Below are 24,275 nucleotides of genomic sequence, written 5' to 3'. Positions count from 1 at the left end.
TTTTTTGTGGCATCCAGGACTGAGTCCAGCATCGCTGTTGTTCTTGTATCCAACCCCTCCTCCCTTTCAGGCATCAAACTGTAACTCTGATCCCCCAGTACATTAAAAGCCTATACGTCTGTCTGTAACAAACTGATCTCTGAATGGACGCTTTTCACTAAGTTGCTTCCGAGACTTGTCAAGGAACGCGCCCTTACCTACACTCCTCAGTCCCGGCAGAACAGCTGGCAAGGCCAGTGGAACTGCCACAGCCAGAGGGCATGTGCTTGCTGGGCCAGAAACATCTTTCTGAAGCTTGGCACTGAACGGATGCTGGGTGGAAGAGCTGCCGAGCAGCAGAGTCCTCCTTGCCAGCAGCTTTGGTGTGTCTGATGTGTCCAAGTGCTGTACAGGCGCTGGTGAAAGCCTCGTGTAGCCAAGGCTCCTGAATCTCTTGTTTTGAGAAGTAAGCTTCAAACTAGCTCCACATTCAAGTTACCGTAGCGGGGGTGGCTCTGGACAGTGGTGATGTCCTACTAAGGTGATAGCTGCAACTAATGCAACTGCCATCTCCAGCTGTGTGTGAAAGTTTGCTATCTCACCTGAGTGTACTCCTAGAGCTGAGGCTTGCTGGCCTGCTGCCACGCCATGTGTGTGATTTGAATTCTGGTCTACCCGAGGTGGTTATGCTGCAGTGGGACCTCTGGCAGGGTTGCCTTTGAGATGCAGAAGTGAAGTGTGATGAGCTTTTCTCTATGAGTTCTGTGTTCAAGGCAGCTGGTTAAAACGAGCAAAAAAGGCAGTGAAAGCATGGTCCGGTCCTGCTCGTGGTACGTGTTCCAGATGTGCTGTGTGCAGGCAGATGGCACTCCCCAGAGTGCAACTTCATCTGGATTTTGTAGGACCAGTAAAACTTGTTTCTAGAAAGGTTTCATCTTAGCAGCAGGTGCCTCGGCACGCCAACAGTGAGGTAGTTCACAGATGTGAATAGTCTGTGGGAAGACTAGCACGGGAGGATGTGTGGTCGTGGCTGGGGCCATCGTAGTTTTGGGAGTGGTTTTGGGAGCAGTTGGGCTTTGCAGCACTCCTGTAGGAGGAAGGTTTGAGCACCTGTGTTGCACAGTTCAGACATGGAGAGTTGTCTTCTCTGCTGCATCTCATGGCTGTTGCAGTCAGTGCCCTACGCAGAGAAGAGGCCTACGAGGCACTGACATTTGTGATGCTGAGGGTCTTAAATCCTCCTGTTGGTGTGCTTATCTGGAGTAATGCCTCTGAAAGAAACTGCATGCAGCAACTTTAACACAGAGGCTGGAACTCTGGGAGACAAGGGGGAGCATTTTGGAAATAACAAAGGGGTCAGAAAGCTCACTTTCCCTTACCACACCCACCTCTGCTGCTTTTCTTGCTGGGTGCTGCCTTCTGCTTGCTTACCTCGTTTCACAGCTCCAGCTGTGTACAATCTCTGCCTGTAACCTTTGCCTTTCTTGTTGTGATCGTTCTACACTGCGGACATTGAAGATGGTGGGGGGGAAAAGAAAAGGAAGGCTGAGGATACGCCTGGATCTCCCTAACATGGCACTGAACCAAAATGCTTCCTTTGGCATCAGCAGCTGGGGAAGCCCTCTTGCTGCAACAGGAATCGGGTGTGAGAGCAGTGGCTTCCCCAGCCCAAGGGACTGCAAAGGGCTGAGCCTGCAGAAGTGGTAGACAAAGCTCAAAACCCAGGACCAGAAGGCATCTAAGGTGACAGGAAAAGCAGCCTGGGACAGTTCAGGCTCTGCCACGCTGGTAAGCTGAGGGCAGCAGGGTCGGGGTGCTCTCAGCACTGCTGATCAGAAGGGTGGGGTGCCCGTCCTGCCTGGGCAGCCCAGAGAAAGCCAACATCGGCCAGGACTGGGTGGCTACAAGAGACAGACCAGGATCTGAGTATTAAACCATTTAATTCTCAAACCACTCACATGCATAATGTTCTTTTACACAGTGTTAAAAGAAAGAAGAAAATGCAATTTGTTTTAATACAAACAGAATTTCAAGTATACATTTATAGAATTTTCAAAGATTCCTACCCAAGTTGCTAAGTTCTCATTCACATTGTTCTTAAAGCTGTCTGATGAGAGCGCTTTTTGTTAAACTGCTTTAAATGCAATTGTACAATCCCTCTACCTTTTGTTTTTTTTTTCCCCCCTTCCCCAACTCTGGTTCTCGCGCTGCCTTTGCCTGGCCCCTTCCAGCAGCAGCGGCTGTTGCTGTATGTGACCAGCCTGCGAGCAGGCAGCCCCGCTGGGGCATCTGCCTCTGCCAGCTGCCACTGGACGAGGAAAAGAAAAGCCAGCGCAGAGGACCAGCTTGGGCACAGCTTGTAAAATCATTTTAAGAACAGTCTGATATCCACAAGTTACACACAGCAGGATCACACTTCAACCTACTGCAGACTAAGTGTGAACACTGACTCTTTTTTTTTTTTTTTTTTTTTTTTTGAAACAAGGATTGCAACCAAAAATAAAATTGAAAAAATAATAGCACAGCAGGAAATTTCTGAACTGTGAAAATAAGTCTTGTGTCTTAGGACACTTGTCCTAAAAAGTTGGATTTCTAGGCCAACAGCTGATGGTGACAGCACAATTTTTCTTATTAATGGTTACTCTGCAAAGCAGCTTAGAGCGGAATCAATGTGGGACACACCAACTTGGATTTTAATTATTATTTTTAAATACTGAACTGACTAGGGCTCCATATCTACAGTACGGACTCCCCCCCAACCTCAGTAACAGCTTCACCATGGCTTTGCTCAGCCTGGTGCCCACGGATAGGCTGCCTGCTGTGTCACAACTGGGTGCAACTTCTGACCTACCACAAATGGGGTTTCAAGAGTCTTTACAGGCAAGGGTGTTTTTTTTGTTGTTGTTTTTTTGATCATGTTACAAAAGTATTCCAACAGGTCAACGCATGCCAGTCCTGTTAGTGCTACAGCACGGCTGAGCTGCGACCAGCTTTGCGGTCGGGGTGGAAAATCCTGTCCATAACATTGGCAGGGGCAGCACCGGGCCCGGAGGGGTGCGGGAGCGGGAGGTAGAGCTGCGGTAGTTTTGGGGCTGCCGGTGGCAGCCGAGGGTCTGGCACCATCGCTCCCTCCCGGGCTGTGGCTGGTGGCGAGCCCCCTGCCTGTATGGCTGTCTCGAAAGCCTGCAACAGCCATACTCATCTTACCATTTAAAGTGCATTTCTTCAGTAAAGGGTTTTTCTTTTTTTTTTTTTTTCTTTTTTATTTATTTTTTTTATTTAAGAGGAACCTTTTTAAAGTGCTGTTCTAGTTTGGAAAGGGACTCTGCTTAGAAAAAAATGGCACCTTTTTGTGACAGATCTGCTCCCTGTATGCTTGTATAATATATATATAAATTTGCAGAGTCAGATCTGCTGACTAATGACCGACGTATAAAAGTGTTATTTTTATTTAAGTTTATTGCTTTTTCACTGCTCTTGCTCCCTTGGAGGCGGAAGGGAGAGGGATTCTCCTCTCCCCCTCCGTGCTGCTAGCTCGGGTCCTGGTTAGCAGTTCAGCCTGCGGCCCCCGGCCAGCTTGCTGCAACGCAGGACACGCGAAGGAACGCACGCACCCTGCACGCTCACAGCCCCGCAGCTCGTCCCCAGGGGTTGCATGGCGAGGAACCAGCATCAGGGGGACTGTGGCACCTGAAAGGCTCTCCCCGCTCCTGCCCGATGCCATTTTCATAGAGTCACTTTACAGAGCAGACCTGCGTTTCTGAAACGGAGGTAAGGAAAACAAATCTGTTTGAAGTGAAAGCTTTGCTGATAGTGTGTAGCATGGCAACCTCAGCACTCCGAGAGAGAGAGGTAGTTACTGTCCTGTGAATCTTCTGCTGCTTAACGCAACTCAATTTCTGGAGTGATTGCTCAAAACCAAAAAGGAAAAAAACTCCTGTGCTCTTCATTAGAAGTTAGCCCAGTTAAATCTTTCTGTTGAAGACATACGCAACTATTCCCTCCAAGAGGCTTTTTCTATTTTAGAAATTGATTGTCAGTTTAGCTTGTTACGAAATCAAATTTGATTAGCAAATTGCTATATAAAGCCACTTAGGTTGTTAACTCCTGTTACAATGCTCTTCTCTTCCACTGTTCCACGTGGAAGCGCTAAATCAGCGGTGTCCCTGTTTGGGGGTTATTGTTGGGCTGAACAGGGCTCTCAGTCACAGCTCATCTTCTGCAGTGTCACCACGTGACAGCATCAGACAGCATTTCATGCTCTGAGCAAGTTCAATGGAAATGTTAAAAAGAGCTACTGGTGTCCTATTCACAGTGTTGTACAGGAAAGGGGGGTGAGGCTGGGGAAAGGAGGGGGCAGAGGGCACCTTCAGCAACAACTGGGGCACAGCTCACGAGAGCTTTAGCTAGTGTTTAAGAGACCAGAGGCTTAGGGGAAAACGACGTACATTCCCTTCCCTTTTTCAGACAAAAGCACTATTTTGAATAGCTTGCTTTCATTTCTGTCAACTAGCCTCTGATACAGTCTGCCCTTGTCCTTCACTGGCCCTCCTTGTAAGCACGGGGCCCAAGGTGAGGAATAAATTACCACAAGAACATAGAGCTGCATATTATTCTCTTCCTAACTCAACTTTTAAAAGAGCTTATTCAGCAAAGTCCCTGTTCTGCCAGCAAGGATTACTCTGTCCTTGGCCTGTCTTCTCCTACCTGTCAGCAATATTATGTACACGATCACAAAAGAAACATGCCTTATTTGAGTGACAACGCTCCCCTTGCGCTTCAACATCTTTCTCATAGTTGCTTGCTCTGTGACAACACAGCCCTGGAAAGTGGCGCAGGCCTTTTTCCCAGGCAAGAACTTCAGGGGAGCTGAAGGGCTTTCATCTTGGGCAGAGGGCAGGACAAATTCTGCCCTCCATCCCCAAATGGATGTGATCCATCTGGATCCTGCGATCCAGATCTGCTGCTTCACCTAACAGCAGAACCCTGGCTTTGGAAACGCTCAAACCCCTAAGGAAAGTACCTGCACCATGCATAAAATGAGTCCCTGACCACGTTTGCCCTCAGCCTCTAACCACGCACACGGGACAGCCTGTGCCGACAGCAACCCCGTCCCTGTATTTTCACAGAGCAAATGTGAGACTGCTTCACTTTGATTTTTGGTCATGTTGGTGCATCCAGCAAAGCACCCCAGGGCCAGGGACCAGCCGCAAGGGTGATGCGAGGCACGTTTCACGCTTTTAGCCAGACTCGAAGCTGTAATCCAGAGAATTGCACTGTCCCTGTTGTGTTAGTGTAACTCACAGCTACCTGCCTCAACACCGGCATGGCACCTTCCTTCTCCACACCAGCCCGTGCCTCTGTTAAGCCGACAGTTGCTCAGTTACCACCTTAATGCAATAAAGTATTAAATAAAAGCTTCACAGTAATCCATAGTTTCCTTAGACGTGTAAGATGTCTAAGAAAATAGCATCATGGGAGCATCCAGACCAAACCAATGCCCTAAACGCATCAATAAAAAAAAAAAAAAGGACCCCAGAAAAACCTCTCGATCTCAAGACAGCTTCTGACCTTGCCCAAATGGGGAACCAGTGAAAGATCATCAGGTTGTAGCTCATTTCCAAGTGAAGTTTCTTGTCTGAGGCTTCATGATTCCTCCCCCAGACTCAGTAATTTATTTTTTTTAATGCTGCTACTTTCTGTATTTTATGACCAGTAGTAAAATTAACCAATTTAGCTTCATTTTTACTTTCTAGTGAGTTTCACAGTTTTTGTGGGCCTTAGTGAATGGTATTGGTTCAGACTGCAAACATAATGGGAAGGTTTAAATAAATAAGTTCACTGCAATTAATAATAAAAATAATGAAGACATTTAACCATAAAGCTGAGGAGGATTAAGCACATTTACAAAATCTAAGTAAAGCTGGAGGCTTAACATAACTGACAGTTGGCAAAAAATTAATGCACTTATTTTCTTAAAGTACTGCCTTAGACAACTGCAGAAAAATAATAACTCAGAATATGTCAGATTAAACAAGGAAGTTACACAGCAGTATTTAAAAGACACCTGAATATATTTCAAAAGCTTAACTGATAGGAACTAGGAAGCCCATTAAAGCTGCCCATTTTTATATGATAATTCTATAAAAAATATATATATAGCTTGGCTTAGTCTGATGAAAAAAAGGAGGCTGCACTCACACTTGGGCGCAGCTGGACTTCTCCACAGACCTTTGTTGACAAGATGCTCTGTCATGGATTAATCCTTGACAAATTGAAAAAAAACAAAACACAATGTGACATGGAAATGCAGTGGTGGGGTAAGGCTCTACCCCTCGCTTCACAGCATGTGGCGGGGCAGTGCCTCACACCCCCGTGGGGTGACAGAGGAGCCCCACATACCCGAGGGAGGGGCAGACCCTTGGGTCCAAGCCTCCCACCTTGAAGCAGGGCTTGCTTCAAGCAGGTTGCTCACGGTTTTACCTGCCAGGTCTTGAGTATCTCCAAGGCTGGAGAGCTCACAGGCTCTTTGGACAACCTGTTCCAATGTTTGGCTATGTTCATGGTGAAAAAGTTTCTCATTATACCTAACCTGAACTTCCCGTGTACAAACTTCTGCCTACTGCTGCTGCTCCTTCCACCACGCGCCTCTGAGAGGTTTGGCTCTGTCTTCTCTGCACCCTCTCCTTGGCTGCGGAGTTTAAGTAGAAGGAATGGCATGAAGGAAAGAGTACTGAAATGAAAGCAAACTTCTGTCTTCAACAGCTTTAACACATGCTAGAAAGCATAATATTCAGAAAACAGCACTTTGCAATCTGCCTGGTGCTACCTGTTCTCAACTGTCACTTGCCACCCTTGAGGTTCTCCCAAGAGAGTTTCCAAAATCTGCAGGGCAAAGTTTCCTGCACTACAGCCTGGCTCATTTCCTTAGGTTCCATTCTCAGATCCCTTGAAGAGCTCTGCAGATCCCAGAGCAGAGAACACCGGCGATGCTCAGCTCCAATGCTTCTGAACTGGGCATGAGCATCTCTTGTCTTCCAAGACCACGAGGCTTCCCGCACGCTCCTGCACACAGGCAGGTTCCAAAACAGCCCTTTCCCTGCCCGCAACATCCACACACGCTTCTCCCCAGGGATGCTGTGCTGTCGTTTCACCTACCCCCATTCCACTCAACACCTCCTGTTGCCTTCCAGTGGCAACAGCCACGGCTGGTGCTGAGAGCAGATGAGCCCGCCTCGTATTTCAGGGGACACGTGCCTTCTTTCCCTCCTTGCCAACCTACTTTCCTTGCCAGCTCACCATCACCCAATTAGAATACTTTTTTTTTTTTTTTTTAAATGAAACTGATAGTGCCGATTTACCTGGGGCACCTCTGGCACGGGGCTGCCTCTCCCCCCGCAGCGTGCCAGCTCCACGCTCCCGGCCGGGTACTGGGGCTCCCTTCCCTCCCACCCTGGCGGCGACACGGACGTACCTGCTGCGGGTCTCGGTGGCCGCCTGGAGTGAGAAGGCAGGGCTCAAATGCTACCACTGTTCCTGTCCCAGATTTCTGAAATGGCTCATCTCACCCTGAAAAAACAAGTAGCTGAACATATGTTACCAGCCAGTACCCCCAGGTCTGCTCTACCACCCTGCCAAAAGCAGGTTTTATTCTTCATTCGCAGAAGCGCTTGGCACGTCCCGCTGCTTCTGGTTCTGAAGCTACGGGATCCCCTGCCCAGATCCCCCCAGCATATCCTCGGTGCTGACAGTCCTGCCACTGAAGGCAGCAGTCTGTGGGAAGTCACGAGGCAAACTTCAGGAGAAAGCCCAGCCCACGTCCCTCACATCACGGACCCCAACAAGTGGGCACCAGCACCCGGTGACTTGGTCCAGGCTGCGGCACAGCCCCCAGCTCTGGTCCCCCAGCTAACCCAGCCCCTCGGCAGCAGGGAAGCCCTGCTACGAGCATCAGATCCTACAGCCCCGGACTTGAACCGATTGTCTGTGAAGTCCGACAAGTTTCCTAGTGCAGGTGCCTGAACAGCAGAGGTAAACCCGTTGGCAGCGGGCTGGCTCTTCTGGGCTAGTTCACGGAGAAGTTGCATGTAGATGACAAAGTGAAAGCCGTCATGCCACATCAAGATTACCTAAACAGCTTAAAAGTAATCAGGGAGGAGGGGACCTGTGATTTTTCAGCATTTCCATGATAGGAATTAAAGCTTTAAAAACAAAAAGCAGCTTTGTGGGCAGTGTCCCAAAGCCATCAGAGCAATTACAAGGGAAGGGAATTCCAACGCCCTTGCCCAAAGCCTCAGGCACACCCCTGCAGCGACCCCCTAAGCACCGAGGAGCCGCCCCGTGCAGCACACTGCTGCTACTCAATGTTCAGTTTGGGGCATTTTCAGCGAAAAGGGCTATCTTTCTGTAAAACTAATGCTATGCATGTACGGATATATATTACTGAAAGTTATTTAAAGAGAAGTGGCGGAAATTTCACATACGGCTGTCTCAGTAACTGTTCTGCCCAGTTAGCAGCCAGAGCTCGATCTAAGGTACTTCTCCTCCCTGCCAGCAGAGCAGAGAAGTGTCCTCCTGCCCCAAGAAGGGTTACGGGATGCCTCAGCCTGATGGAATCTCTTTCCTCACAAAACCCAAGCAAAGCAGAGGCCGTGACGCTTTGCTAGGCACTGGTGCAGCACAGAAGGGCTCTTGTACTCAGCCCGCAGTCCCCAGTGACTACAATTAGAAATAGATTAGCTTACAGGCTTTTTATATTTGCCAGATCTGAACTCAGGAGCTATAAATTGTATTGCGTGTACACCAGGAGCTGCGAGTACGCACTAATCCTGCTGGAGAGTATTAAATGAACTTAATCAACAAGGGTGGGTGGGTATCACACTGCTCCATAGGAGGGATGCAGGGAAGCTTGCCATAAAAAGAGCCTCTGGCATGCGGGCTGAGCAGGAGAGCAAGAGGAAGCACGGCTGCTGCTAAGCCTGCAGGAGACTTTTTGTGGTCAAGTTGTAGCATCTGTAAGTTCCTCGGAAAGGCAATTACTCCCCCCATAGAGAAAAAAATAGCCAGATTTCACTTTTGAACCCATTTCCTCTTTCCATTGCTGACAGCAAAACATGCATCTCTTCAGAGGTTACTACAAAATACCTGCACCTCTAGACATCACTAAATAGCAAGTGCCTGTTTTCTAAAAGACTAAGCTAGAGACTGAACACACTGGCAGTTGTTTTTGTGGCCTCCTCTCTCCAGCACCCAGTTGTGCCAGACCACGGTCTGATTTGCCACATTCTCCCTTTTTACTTCTGGACTTGCCAGAACGTGCTCGTTTTCCTACAGAACACTTAAGTGCCATGGAGAACACTGCATCTTTAAGCCTTGATTTTGTTTAACAAAACCACTTCTCTGTATGTCAAAGATGTCCAGAAGCCTTCAGAAGGCCCTGGAAACTCCCTCGGGGCTGGCTTTAATCACTGTGACAGCACAGAGGAGCCAAAGCCCTGGAGCATTGGGTCCAGTGGCAGCTCTACTCCACCTCAACGTGAACCTCCTGCCTCCAACCCTGGTTAGACACCACAGCTTGAAACAGCAAGCCACTGGGGACAGAGGCAGAACCAGTGCCAGAACCGAGTCAGTCTGTCCCGTCGGTATCAAAAAATCACCCTAATCCCGCGCTGACCAGGACAGGGTCAGGCAGAGGATCACTTCAGATCCATCTTACAGCATAAGGCAAAGCCACTCTCAAGTTCCCTTGCAGGAAAATCCTTGAGGCATTCCAGCAGGGAAGTCCTTATTCTTCTTTAAAGTACCCCAAATCACCAGGCGGGGCAGAGGCGCGGTGCTTTGTGGCCAACAGGCACAGCGGGGCGGCTCGGGCTCTGGAGCAGTTCTGCTGGGTCTCAGCAGCAGAAGCGCTGCCGAGACCTGGTCAAAGCACGAACTCAAACCGCCTCCAGCAGAGGCAAGTGCCTCGTCTCTGCCAGGCCGCACTGCTCCTGTAGCAGTTCCTCCAGCACCAAGTTAAACTGTGTGAGACAAAAACCAACAGCATTTCACATGGTCATCCACGCTGCCTCCCCACAATCCAACCTTACTAGCACGCCTTAAATCCGCCCGAGGTTTCCAGTCTCTAGCATTCAAAAGAACAAGTTCTTCCATCTTACCTGCATTTTTGTCAACAACGATCTTTCCAAGAAGCATCATTTCACAAGCTGTAATACTTTGGTTTATAACTGGATTAAAATATAAATTAAACAATAATGCTAAATGAGTTTATACTGAAATACTTTATATATGTATACATATATATGCATATACTGGTACGTGTGTGTGCACTCCCTAACGACAGCTAGAGGAAGCAAAAGCTACTCTCCAAAGGCTTCTACTCTTCCAACTAGCTTCATCACCTTATCCATTGCAACAATTCCCTGTGCATAAAAGCTAATGGAGCACTGCAAGGTGGCACTGGTAATCAGCCAGATGACACAGACGTTCAGGAACAGAAAGACAATAAATTAGAAGCAGTAGTAACTTGTTCACAGTTGGGATGAGGATAATGTTATAAGAAACCTGAATTTTCTACAGTCCCTAAGAACAAAAAGTCAAACAGGTCAGTGAAGATTCCAGACGGATATGTTTTAGCTAAACCTAAAAGCAAAGATCAGATCCAGCACAAAGAAATGGTAGAAACCCCATGAAATTTCTCCCAGCACTCTAAACTCTGGCACCATCAGTCTCAACAGGAAGATTTCCAGTACCTCCCTGGGACCAGAACTCAGCCCAGTCCTGCTTTGATCACAGCCTCCGTCCCAAGGACGGAGATGTTCACAATGAAGATGCCTTGTAGCCAACTCAGTCCTATGTCTGGAAAGAAAATGCTCCCAGGCCTTCCTCTTCAAACACCCGCATTATTGACTCTACCTCTTCTCTACCTACCATCCCTAACACCACAGTTCCATCTCTCCCAGTCCCAGCCTCTGAATTTTCCTATGTTTTGCAAACAAAAGCCTTTCAGCAATAATACTAACGCAGCTGGATATATTTTAGAGTTTGGAGGACTCTTCAGATACTTTTATAACCCACTTATGAGCAGATTCCAGATTCAGAATGATCTAAGCTTCTATTGAGACTAACTGCAGCAAAACTTTGGCCCCTGCTGCATTTTTTATTTAAAAGGAAAAAAAAAAAAAAAAAAAAGGCAACAAATCTACTCCAAAGTATTCCAAAATATTCTGGTAGGTGTTAGTTTCAAGCAGCAGCCAGTAGTGTTTGCATAGTTCTAGCTTTTATTTGGTTACAAATATATCTCTCTATATAAACCTACATACAGATGTATGTATGCATTTTATATTAAAATATCCTTTGAGTGACAATGATTAAAATAAAGACATTTAGCTGCTCTTTAGGACCTTCCGCCGACGATGTCAAAGCCCTGTGCATGATCTCAGCCCCTGGTGTGGGTAGTGCTCACCACTGGAGCGCCACCTTACAGAATAATAGCAGTCAGCTCCACCCAAAGGCTCCGGGTTTCTGACTGCAGAAACTCAGAGCCCAAGCCTAGAAGAAACACCAGAAGTTTTCTGAGTCACAGCCCCCTGACCTCTCCCATCCCCCAAACTTTTCTGGGAAGAACAGCATCGGTGTCACTTAGCTGCAGGAACACTCGGATGCCTGAATGGCACAGCGACGTTGGCACGTCAAGTATCAAACAGAAGGTTATTATGAAGATTAAATAATAAGTTTAAGGGGTGCTAATTTTCCTCGGCGTTAAAGGTGCATGACTCAGTCTCTCTTGCAAGCTACCTTCCTCCCAAACCAACTGCACCTGTTCAGTTGTCTTTTTGTACACTGGCTTCTGCTGGGAAGAGGAAGGCCCAAGCAAATAAAAGCTACAACGTTGCTCTTGCAAACCCACAACATGGGTTCCATCACCCAACGAAGGACTGTCCTCAAGGACCAGACTGCTTAGAAATATTTAAAGAACTGCGCGTCAAACTTTTATGTGACATTATTAAGTTAAATCATCGTGGCGGAGAGGCATGGGACTAACTGCCCTGGCTAACAAAGTCACTGAGTTGTCACAAAGCAGGAGCAGGCCGAGCAGAGAGATCGGTCTCACTGATGTGTTTTGGCCTCAGTTTGAAGAGGGCTGAGCTCCTGGCCCCGTGTCTGCCCCGCTGTGCCTTCCCACGAGGCCGCAGCTTGCTCCAAGCACCATTCCAGCCCCGGCGGCTGGCCAGTGCCCACGGTCAGCCCCTGCCGACCTCGGCCAGGTTTGAAACAGCCGCAGAGGCACTACATGCTTTCTATTCTTCCTGCCTTCAGCCACCCAAACTTCGGCAAGCTCGGTTAAACAGATCACAGCTTAAAAGTATTTCAGAGGAGACATCGGTGAAGCAAAGGGCCACGACCTGGCGGCAGCAGCCTGACGAGGAGCTGCACCGGGAAGCCAGCAGCGGGCGGCACGGCCGTGCCACAGGACTGCTCTGCACAGGCCGGTGTTCCCGGCCAGTGTTAGGTGGCCAAGCATGTTCTCTGCCTCCCGTTAGAAATTCACATTTCACAACCCCCCCTCTGTAGCTGCTGCAAGTAAGCAGCCTCGGCCTGTTCTGCTTCTTTCTCTCTTCCAGCCCTACGCCAGTCATCCTCCCGAGAGGAAGGCTGTTAGCTTTTCCCCCAAGCAGCAGCACAGTATTAATACAATTCCTGTTATTTTCACAGCTATTCACAGGGAGCCCAGCAGCAGCAGGGAACGTCCGTAGCACCACGCGCTTTGTCCTGCTGTGCCTTGGCACTGGGGCTTTCTGCAGGCTCACAGGGAGAACCGCAACACTTCACATCGGGAAGGTTTCCTTGCCGCTGCAAAGACCTACGGAATGTGTTCCCCCTCCAAAAAGGAAGGCTGCAGAAACAGAGCACGTTCCCTCTGCTGCCTGAGGCGAGCAAACAAACGGGTTAGCAAGCCCTAGCTCTGAAGCTGACAGAAATGTTAAGTTACAGAGGTATTAAAACACGACAGTTCGCTTCACATCCTCCTTGAATCACAGTTGAAATCACAGTTTTGGCAAAGGGGAAAAAGCTGAAGCTAGATGTGGAAATGCCAAACCGTGCCTCAACCCATCGCAGAAGCACTGGCACTTGGAAAGCCGGCACCTGTTTCTCCACAGCTTCAGTGGAGCTACAAGATGGAGATGCAACAAAAGATGTTACCACGCCACTACGGGAAGCGACCCCAAGCAGCTGCAGCGCTGCTGGAAAACTCACACGAGGTCTTTCCAGCCTGCACACAGCCTCCAAGCCCTTATCCTGCAGTCGCAGCCGCATCTGCGCTGAGGAAGCCAATCGCTGAAAGAAAAGTTGAACAAACAACTCCTCCTGAACTGGTTCCCTCTCCTAGCGCAGCTGGCCTCTACGGCTTTCAGCACGGCTCACAAAAGCATTAGAAACACCATGATTTCCACACATACGTACACATACATGTCCATTAAATGTACAGAAATAATATTAAAATGATTCCCACTACCATTCCTTATACTGACTCTAGTTACAAGCTTATAAACTTCACCTCAATGAGGCCTGGGCAAGAATATTGGCTCTTTTGCATGCAATCAGAAATGATCATTTGTACAGTGGCAACCTCTGCACCAAAAAAAAAAAAAAAAAAGAAAAAAAAAAGAAAAAAAGAAAACCTTTCACAAGCTTTGTTTTCAGGCTAGCCTAGAACAATATGAAGGAACAATTTCACGACTTTCACCAGGCCAATTAAAAGTAGCAAATCAGCCAAACAGGATGCACCAATCTCACCCCGGGCTGCTAGGATGCTCCTCCATTCACAGTATCAATACAGTAAAACAAAAACAAAAACCTGCTCAAGAAACTCACAGCTATGCCATACAAATAAGGCATTCACCATTTTATGTCAGCCCTTCATCACTAAGCTTTGACGGATCAGTTGCCATCTGTTTCTGAAAAATGTTGCTTGTATAGCAGTTACTGCACCTTCACCCTTCTCTTCACAGCAAGCTTAGCAGGGAAACTTTCCCACTATATTTATATATAATATATGTATATAAATAATCTTATGTTTTTATAGTTTGGTAGTATTCTTTTAAAAGTTCTATTTTAAAACACTTAAAAAAATCTTTGAAGCAACTAAAAGTAACTTTTGACACTCTCTAGTGTGAACGGGATAGGACTTCAAAGTTTTTAACTTTTTTTCTTAATGATTTTTGGTAACTTCAAAAGCTATGACTAAAGCAGCATATTCTGCGTATCTCCGCTCCTCCCCGCACCTCGATTGCAACGAAACCTACCTTAGCCACCCTCTTACCTCTCATCTTCTGCGACTACTCTCTGGCAACCTTACTCTTTGACCTTTGACAGGAAACTGAACAGGGCTGGTCCCTTGGTTGGCTGCTCAGAACATCATCCCCTGCGTGTCGATGCACTTGACAGGAGAGGAAGAAGAAGGGACAGAAGGAAAATGGAAGGGGAGATGTCAGTTGTCCTGTTCGAAACGGTCAAGGAACTTGCACTGGGCAGGTGCCCTGCTCAGAACACCTGCCAAGGCTCCTCTCTTAGGAGCACGTCCCTGGTGCACCTGATCCTGGCACCAAGGCCTTCCCCTCCCCACACACCACAGCATCAGAGCCATGTCTGCCTTTTGAGAGACGTGGGAGGAACAGTGAGACCCTTTGCCTCTTCAAAGTGGAGGGCGGGCAAGACCACTTCGCCCTTCTCCAAATTCTTGCCTCTAACAGGGCAGGAAAATGATCACGAGTCCCAATTCGCAGGTGGGGAAAGCGAGGCCAGGAAATATTCCCTGTGCCCAAAGCTGTGCAGGCAGGCAGCAGGAAAAGCTTTGTTTGCACTCAGAAAGCCTCCTGCCTGCCAAGACCACGCTGTAACCACTTGTCCAGCTTTCTTTGCAAAAGCAAGCTGGAATGTGTTTCTTTTTCAATGTCTCATTGTTCCTCCCATCGTCCTAAGGATCAGAACTTCATCCTTCCCTAAGACACACTTTAAAAATCCTAAAGAGAATCCCTTCAACCAAATGTCCTCTCCCAAACCCGATCTGCGCAACCTGTCGTGCATTTTCCCCTTCCATCACCAACAACTCAGCAACAGAACCAAAGAAAACTCTTAAAGTATTGCATATTTTTAAAAAGACTTCTTCAGAAGATGTCAAGATATTTGCACTTATCTACCTGTCCCATGCTTTTCTGTTTAGGAAACACGTAAGCACGTGCAAACACCTACAATACACAACACAGGCATGTCTCTCCAGGTTTGCTAAACTTGCTCTAAACATCAGAGCTTCTTAGAATACAAAAGTTTAAGTCCATGCAACGGGACAGAGTTGTGATTGCTCTAGGAACCACTGATATTAAGTTTCCTGAACCATTACGAGGAAATAAAGTAGGGTTTTCTTTTTTCATTTCAGCAATAAAAAAGTTATCAAACTAGTTTGTAGAAACATGTTCAAAAGCAACCACCCATGATTGCTTGGCTGGGATTACAGTATCTCAGTAAACCATATTGCTGTTATAAAAGATCAAGTGCGTGTCAAGGGGGGAGCTGGGGTGAAGGACGACTTTGGTAGCCAGCCTCTAACTCCTCCATTCAGCCAGCAAACAAACCTCTTCCTAAAGCCTGGCAGCACCTGAAGCATGGCAGCACACCGCTCAGGACGTCGGAGCGCTCCGAACCCTCCAGATCAGCACCAGCAGAGGACAACCCTCTCCGAAAGACCCCTCCAAACCTTCTCCCCACACATTAGAGTGACGCAAACCTCACAGCTGCTAAATTTCTCTTTCAGTAGCCTAAGCGCTTCAAATTTTGCTGACCTCTAGAATGCTGCTTCATAGCCCTGCCCGCTTTTAACAAGGGGCAGGAGGCCACACGCCTGGAACGGGCAAGCCAAAAGCCCTAAAATAATAGTTTACGTAAAAATGTAAAAAGAGACACACCAAAAATAAGACAGGGATAAATATAGTCAGGCAAGGCAGGTTCCACTAGGACAGTCTGTTTGTTTTTTTTAACGTGGCCACTACCTGGGAAAGGGAGAAAGGCAAGTGCCCCTCGCCCCTGCTTGCCCCTCTGATGCGGGCCAGAAGACACAGCGAGGAGCAGCCAGGCTTGCTGGCTCTGCGCCGGCAGGAATTGGCAGCTGGGCCACAATCTTTTGAGAAATAAAAAGGACTGCTTGTCCCGAATGATCGCTATCGAACATTACAAAAATTTTAAATCCTGTCGATCCCTGAATAAGAAGAAGTTGATTGACACAGTTGTCTTGTTTTTCCTCAGGAAGATGAGGAATAAGGGAGAAAAACCTTTAACACTATGTTTGTGGGGTGTTGTGAGAGAAAGAGAGAGAGAGAGAAAGATTTTTCTATTTTGGCAACATCTTGGGAGCTTCTTTCTGTCCAATGGTGGCATTGCACTAATTACAGTACCAGCCTGCCAGGTTGGTGCTGACTCTCTAGAGCCAAAACGGGAAGGTGGTCCTTCCTCCCCACACCCTGCCGCTGCCTTTCAGTCTGGCCCAGTGGTGGACACAGATCCCTGTGCCGTCTCCCCCACGGCAACAGCTTCCTCCTGCGGGGGAGACTCTTCCTCCGCCTGCCCCCGAGACGTGACGGTGGTCTCGGGGGAAATGCTGTGAGGCCCCTCCAGAGGCACGCAGCCAGGGTGGTTCTTGCGAAAGTGCTGGTTGAGGATGGCCTGGAAAGGGAAGCTTTTGCCACAGACGTGGCAGTGAAAGGGCTTGTTGCCTGTGTGCTTGCGGATGTGATACTCCAGCTGATCCTTGCGGGTGTACTTCTTCCCACACATGCGGCAGACAAAAGGCGTGATGCCCATGTGGAGCCGCATGTGCCGGTCCAGGCTGCCCTTCTGGTTGAAGGATTTGGCGCAGTAAATGCAGGTGAGCCGTGGGTTGTACCGGAACCAGCGCTCCGAAACTTCCTGCTCCCGGAGATATTCCACGTAACCACTCACTCCAATCATGGCTGATTCTTCCCCCTGCGAAGGAAAAAACAGATTAAAAACAAAACAAAACAAAAAACAAGCAGCTTAAAAAGAAAAAAAAAAAAACTATGCGGAAAAGATCTGCTGTTTCTTCCTCTAGGCCCCAGTCCAGTTAAGCACTGGAGCATGTGCCAAACCTAGAAATCAACAGCACTAATGCCTGCAACCTCAAGCACACATTTAAGTGCTTAACTGGAGCCTTGGGGCTGGAGACAAATGAGCAATCAATTAGAAACCTCTGCTAGCGGCCCCCTCTGCCAAGCCATTCACTGGGTCTGGGGAAGAAAATACAGCCTTTGTCAGGAGGGCAGTTAGCCACTGACTGAGCTGTGGATCAAAGGTGTCAATACAAGCTACTCCGTTTTTTTTCCCCAAAAAATCTTGGAGCAGTTTGACTAAAATACTGTATACCGTATTCTGCTATACTTATTAAACGTTAGAAAAAAGCCAATTAATAAGCTTACAGTAACAAGAAGGTGGAATAAACTCCAGCTCACGTCTGAAACTCTCCGGGTGTCATTTCACGTGGGTATTTGTTCAGGTGTCCCTCAGGCTTCATTTTATAATGGCTCACGTTTGACTAAAGGCTTACGCAATCCATCCACCCCCGCGATATTGCAGGGGAGAGGCTGAGCAGAGCGAGCTGCGACCGACTCCAAGACGCACGGCAAGGAGCAGCAGCTCTTCGCCGCCTGCTGCAAGCCAAAAAGCCACGGGCATCCCTCAGCCACACGGCTCGAGGACAGCCGCAGGCACTGCTTTCTGGAGCTGCTGTACCCGGAGGCAGCACACCTAGACAGCCCCTGAAGGCCTGCGTGTTTGTACTCCAAGCCTCACGCCTTTTCCTGAGGATGCCAAGCATGGAGGAGCAACCAGTGTGAACGCACAAGAGCCTCTGCCCCGACAGCTGGGGCTGGGCACACACAAGGAGCAGTGTAACCGTGCCAGGCACCGCCGAGTGCAGCTGCACAAGCAGTGGCAAGCTGCTCGGAACTAAAGGAGATGCACACAGCTGTGGTGCCTCCCTCGCACGCTGCCACCGGGCAGGGATTGCAGGCAGGCTGTTTATAACATTGACGTGGGAACAGCAGAAGTGTGAAAGGTGACAGCACTTCCCTGCATGTGTTGAATCCCACGGTTCTAAGATTGCGGCTGTCTCGCTACAGAGAAGTAACAGCATCTTTTCCATACTTAGAGCTGAAATTGCTTTCTGTTGCATTTGCCCTGGAGGGTTAGTTTGACCTGAAATTTTCTAGACATATTCTGAGGACCCAAAACAGGCCTTCGGCAAAATAAGAGCAAAAAGGTATCGTTTTATCGAAGGGCATCCGGAAGCTAGCAGACAGAAATCATGGTTTTTATTCTTCACTTCACTCAGTCTTACTCAAGGTCAAAGCAGCCTGGTAACTCCTCACATGCTTCCAGCAAAGTCATTTGATTACAAACTAACACATTACTTATGTGTCAGGAACACGAGATGTCCTTCCACAGGGTGCTGGGTGATGTCCTTGCGCTAGTGTCACTGCAACACTGACTGCATGCAACAGAAGAATTAGACAAGGGACAAAAGACAAGAGACCTCTGTACAAACCCCCAGTCCTCCGACACTCCACCCAAAAGCTTTACTGGTGTAGTACTTGGAGTGCTTTTTGGAACGGTTTTGGTACCAGTAGGAAAAGGTTTGCATGTTGTCACCCCCCAGCCCCCTACAGAAGCCAGCTAACGCCTCTTCCTTCAGCTCGGGCACTTGCTGGCAGTGTTTTAGCACAGATCCAGGTGAACAGGGTTTCTCCTCAGGAGTTGGTGCCCTGCCCAGAATGAGGGTTGACATTTACGCCCTCAGACAACAAGAGAAACTCCTCATGTTTTCCAGGTATCTGGACGAAATCCCAACCAACAGACAGAATCAGCTATACACCATACACTGACGGCATGCATTCTGAGGATGGGCAACCAAACCCTTGCCACTAGTAAATATTTGGTCCTCGTTTTACAAACAGCATTGCTTGCAAATATAAAAGGTTACATGCTACACCGCAATGTAGTCCCCTTAACCTTCAACACCAACGTTTACTTGCAAACTGCTGGAACTGCCTACCTGGGAACTGGGCTGCTTGGGCTCATCCATCCGCCCGGGAGACTCGCTTTTTGATCTGTACCGCTCAGTCACAGCAACCATGCTGCCAGAAGGGCTAAATCTGTGGGGTGGGGGAAGAGTGTAAATGGAGTTTTTAATGGGCATCAGGTCACTATGGTGTGTAGAACAACGGGTGAGCAATAGAGGCACCTGTATAGCATCTCTTCATCCTCACCAGCTAACACACAGGAGGCGGAACAGCGCAAGTATAAAGGAAAAACCAAGTCATACTGGTCTGTGGTTTCAGTCTTAACATCTGAAAAATAAAACTGAGTCATTTGGCTTCCAGTTCAGTCACAGAGAGCTTTTGGGTTGCTATTGCAAGCAAGTAAATTGATATGGGCCCAGTGACTCAGGAACTCTCCAACAGGAGGAGAAACTGGTTCCCTAAGGGCACCTCTCACGTACCACCCTCGTGCTTATCCCCCTTGTGAGTGTGAAACTACGGCATATCACAAAAGTGATGCCAGGGACTCCAAGTAGGAAACAGTGGATACTGAGTGCAGTGTGAAAAAGAGATGCTTGGGGCCCGCTGACCCATGGTGAAGAGTCGAGAGGCTAGGAAAGGCTTGCTCTCCCAAGGGCCAGCTCAACATAACTCCCACGGACTGATTTATTAAATGGTAAGTGATGGAATATCCACTGTTTCCGGGAAGCTGTTCCCCCGGAGGACCAGAGGGACTGAGCTGGAAGAGGAGGAGTGTGAAGGGAACCTCCCGCCATCAAATGCAAGCCCTCTCAGACACACAAGATCCGCTCTTTATCAGATCCATTCTTTGGTCTGAGCTAAGGGCAAGGAAACAAATGCTGCAGTGCCGGGGAAGCAAATGGACGAAGAAACAAAACACAGCATATTTCACCCCCTATTCCCAGTATAGGCTTTTTGCTGTTTCATATAAATCCAAACAACAGCAGAGGCCAATGGGCTCCCCACCACAACTGCTTCAACAGATGCAACCCCAGGACCCACTGCTATCCTGGACCACCAGGAAGAAAGCTTCCTCTTGACCTACAGCTGGTGGCCAGCTTGTTCCTAGAACAGAACAACTCCCAGATTTTCAGGCCAGAAGGCATCATTACAATGGTACTTTGCGTAACGTATTGTATACGACCTTGTTAATTCCAGTGCTGAGCATGGCATCTACTGAGGCTTCACAGCAACTTCTTTTTTAGACAAAAACCCTGCGTCAGCTGAAACGCTGAGAGGCAGAGATTCCACTCTATACATCTGTGAGCACTAACGATCCCAAGCTAGCCTACACCTGGAGATCCTGGGCTGATGGCTGTCCAGCCAAAACATTATGACCCAAACCAGATACACTCTGTAACGCGAGGAAAAAAATCCTCCAGTGCTTAAGCTTAAGAAGGACACGTGAAATATTAGGGGGAAACGTTCAAAAGCACCAACCCAACCAAGTGAAAATCATCTCAGTCTCCTCTTACAGCCAAGGTCAGGACATAAGCTGAAGAGAACTCACCTGTCAATCTCACTGCTGGTCGGCCTGACCACTTTGGCCCCTGAGGACCCTAACGCGTAAGTCTCTTGGCTCATTGATCCGTGGCCCGTGGTGTCAATCACCATCGCTGTGACCTCCTCAGCACTGCTCCCGTCTTCTCCTGACGGCTGATTCTCTGCCCCTAGCCACTCCTCCAGGTTCTCCATTTTAATGCGCACTCCTCCCAGCACTCGGACGTCATCGTCGCTCCGTCCGCCGCGGTCTCCTGCTCCCGTCTCGACATACCACTGTCCTGCTCTGTTGATCCGCAGGATGGGTTCCCTGCTTTCCACATCTGAGCTCTGTTCGATGATCTGGGGGCTGGTAGACTCCTCCGGCGGGCTGAGCTCCCGGATGTCCAGCACTGTGCTAACCTGGCCCAGGCGGCTCCCTTTTGGGGCGTTGTGACGAGGGCTCAGGGAACGGTTGAGATTTGGTGTCACCCGGTGAGACTCCGGGGGTCTCTCCTGATGCTTTGTCCTGGTCTGGCTCAACTCCGCTTCTACCTCTGCCACGTTAATTTTGAAGTGAATTCCCTCGAGAATCTGCGTGCATTTGTCTATGATGTGCTGCATCTGCAAGAAACTGGCAGCCGTTAGGTAACTGATGATGTCAGCCAGCTGCAGGCATATCCTACCGGTGTAACAAAAGGAAAGGAGCTGCTCAAAAACAGACGGGTTCTTGATGACAGAAATGGAAACTGTGCTCATTTCGTTCAAGGACATATGGTCGCGGAAGTAGGGCGAGCTGGCAGCCAGCACCACCTTGTGAGCGCGGAAAGCTTGCCCCTGCACGTTGACCACGATGTCACACAGGCGGCCCTGCATGCGCAGCTGGTTCAGGTGGCTCAGGACAGAGTTACTGAAGTCAGGAATCTCCAGCTGAATGTTCCCGCTCTTCTCCATGGCTGTCCCGCTTGCAGGTGTAACCCGATAGAGAAAGAAAAAAAAACAAACAAGCTGTCATTAACAAAGCTGCTCTGTCCTCTGCATTTAGAGCCTTCTTCATCTACATCTATTCAGTTTGAAATATCGGGATTTTTAGAGAGCTTTCAGTGCTTAATTTACAAGTGGCTCACAGCAGATCTTTATGTTCTGTACATTGCCTTTTACAAACATTATGTTAAAACAGTCCCTGACAGATCCCCGTTCCCTGTGGCTTAAGTGCTCGAAACAGTTCATTCTGCAAGCCTCAATAAAAGCGCATTTGCATTGTAAAAAGAACACTGAAAATGGTTCAGGTTCTAAAAATAGGTAATGATTGCATAAGGGATTAAAATACTTAGCACTTGTACCTTCTAAGCATTTTGGAAGTGGAAATAAATATTGTTACAAGATTGTCCTTTACAGAGCAGGAATCATGAAGGAGAGACAGGGGCCTAAGTCTTCCCCAGTGACTTTTCAAAAGCTGACCAGCACGTGTTTGCACTCAAGACCTCTTAATCGCGTCATTAAAACAAAGATTTTCATCAATTGTGGCACTTCCGACACAGGGCAGAAAACAGACACCAGGCCAGTGAAAGCAAAAGAGCAGTAACCAACTCCAGCCACCAACACATCGACCATCCAGCCGGCTCAAACGACTCCACGAGAAAAGCAGCCAACGACTGTGTAGTTTGAGGTGCTGCGCACAGCAGAATATGCCTTGTGAACAATGGGGATTAGCACACGAGCTCTCCTACTTTCCTTTCCGTAATTCCTCTTTTTTTTTTTTTTTCTTTTTTATAATCATCACATTTCATTTTGGCAAAGTTTGAAAAGAAGTCCTGACCATATATGGTCAAAATTCAGAATGGTCCAAAATTAGCCGTAAACTCACCCCCCCACACACACACACCAGAAAAAAAAAAAAAAGGAAAATAAATACCTTCATTAAAGACCTCTCGTGGCACGAGCTGCTCCCCAGTTGGATGGCATCTGAAGTGTTGATTAGGCAGAGTGCTGCAGATATCTAAACAATTTCGGGCAGTCCAGGAATACTGAGGCTGACAGTGCCTACTCTGAGAAATCTCCGAATAAAAGGGCCCAGCGCATGCCTCAGCTCACGCACATGTGCCTTCGGAGGGCAGGGGCCTAGAGCTTCGGCACGTTTTTTCGTTCTCAGCTACGGGCGCTGCAGGATAGTGCATGTTCGTGTGCCAGAACTGCCTTTGTGCAAACTTGGCAAAATATGTTACTAAACCTGAAGCTGCAGAGCAGCCTGTCAATCTCCCGAGGTCGCGCACGGGGATTGCTAAACCAGGGGACGGCTGCCGGGCTGCGGGGCGGATGAGCTCAGGGCTGCATCCAACTTCCCAAGGTGCAGCTCAACAGTGCCACATCTGAAGGCTGCTGCTCCCCTCGCCCTATCTTCGGGAGGAAGCGACAAAACCCACAAAGGACGAGGAAGCGGCTTGTAGCACGCAGAGCCGCGCCGGCACAGGGCTCGGCGCAGCGCTTCAGGCGCGGCCAGGCCGATGCCACCCCGCTGCCACCCCGCTGCCCTACCTGTCACGTTAACGGCACCATGCACCGGGAGGGCGTGCGGTCGGTGTCTTCGCTCTCTGCTCGTCTTCCGAGGCTGCGGCGTCTGGAAGCTTTCTGCCCCCTTCCCCTGCGGGAGGACGAAGCACAGGGAGGCAGGAGGAATGCAGCCGCGGCGCGGGGCTCTCCCCGGCAGAGCCGACACAGCCCTGGCGCTCCCCGCTGCGCTGGGGGTCACGGCGGCGGCGCTGGGCGACCCCGCTCCCCGCACCCCCGGCACCACAACCCCGCGGGACCGGGACCGGGACCGCGACCTCCCCGCGCCCTGCCCCCGGAGCGCCGCCCGCAGCGGGGGGCACGAGCCCAGCCCCGCGGGGCTGCGGAGCGCTGGCGGCGGCCGCGGGCGGCCTCAGCCGGGAGCGCGCTGAGTCCCGGGGGAGCCCCGTGCGCCGGGGCCGGGCGCTGCCCCCCCCGCCCCTCGCTCCCCTCGGGGCCGCCCCGCGCGGCTCGGATCCCCCCGGCCCCCCCCGCCCGCCCCGCACTCACCTCCCGGGGCTGGGATCGGCCCCGGCGCCGGCCCGGAAGCGCAACGCTGCCCCCCCCCCTCATCCCCCCCCCGCCCAGGAAGAAAATCCCCCCTCCCGCCCCGCCCCGCCCCGCCCCGCCCCGCCCTGCTCAGGGGGCGGGGCTCGGCGCGCTGACGTCACCGCGGCGCGGCTATATAAGGGGCGCGCGGCGGGCAAGCGGCCTTTCGAGGCGAGGCGCGGCGGCGGAGCGGATCGGGGGCTCTGCGACGCTCCCGGTGCGGCTCGGCAGCACGCGGCGTTGTGCCCCCCTCCCGGCCTTTTGACGGTACCGGCGGGCGGTGCGGAGGCGCGGCGGGGCGCGGTGGGTCCGCGGCGGGCGCTGGAGGAGGAGGATGGACGAGGATTGGGGCCGCGGGGACTAGGCCGCGGCCTACGCCTCGGGGTGCGCCCTGAAGGGAGCCGGGCCTCGTGCCGGGAGGCGGGGGGGTAGGTGGGATCCTGCAGCCCGCCGCGTGCCTGCGCATGATGAGAACCGTGTTGGTAGGGACATCTGAGGGGCTGATGAGTGCCAACACCGCTGAGCTGGGCGCGGAGCGGGGCGCTGCGGCACCCAGGTCAGCTCGTGGCCGCAGGGCTGGCCGGGCGCGCACTG

At 49.9% G+C, this 24,275-nt stretch overlaps 1 protein-coding gene across 2 annotated transcripts; it reads right to left on the bottom strand.

The window, feature by feature from the left end:
• Positions 1-1,916: 1,916 nt before the first annotated feature.
• Positions 1,917-23,662, bottom strand: ZBTB37 (zinc finger and BTB domain containing 37). Of its 2 annotated transcripts, none has more exons than XM_084291585.1 (5): positions 23,643-23,662; positions 22,501-23,226; positions 20,617-21,549; positions 19,100-19,199; positions 1,917-16,995 (listed from the first exon to the last, which is right to left on the bottom strand). In XM_084291585.1, exons 3-5 carry the CDS (start codon positions 21,537-21,539, stop codon positions 16,507-16,509), a joined length of 1,512 nt encoding a protein of 503 aa, XP_084147711.1. In that variant the 5' UTR covers positions 21,540-21,549; positions 22,501-23,226; positions 23,643-23,662; the 3' UTR covers positions 1,917-16,506. The 2 variants fall into 2 exon arrangements, with proteins under 2 accessions (XP_084147711.1, XP_084147712.1); XM_084291586.1 differs by having other exon boundaries at positions 23,121-23,226; positions 23,643-23,660.
• Positions 23,663-24,275: the final 613 nt, after the last annotated feature.

The sequence above is a fragment of the Netta rufina genome (assembly GCF_964035555.1).
Source record: "Netta rufina genome assembly, chromosome: 8".
Lineage (NCBI taxonomy): Eukaryota > Metazoa > Chordata > Aves > Anseriformes > Anatidae > Netta > Netta rufina.
The sequence above is the reverse complement of the archived record's forward strand: the minus strand, read 5'-3'. Positions and strand labels throughout refer to the sequence as shown.

Excerpts from the sequence above, each read along its gene's own strand:
- ZBTB37 (XM_084291585.1), bottom strand. The coding sequence starts at position 21,539 with ATGGAGAAGAGCGGGAACATTCAGCTGGAGATTCCTGACTTCAGTAAC. Across the intron at positions 19,200-20,616 it reads ACCAGCAGTGAGATTGACAG|ATTTAGCCCTTCTGGCAGCA; the intron begins GTGAGTTCTCTT and ends CCCACCCCACAG. Across the intron at positions 16,996-19,099 it reads CCAAGCAGCCCAGTTCCCAG|GGGGAAGAATCAGCCATGAT; the intron begins GTAGGCAGTTCC and ends TTTCCTTCGCAG.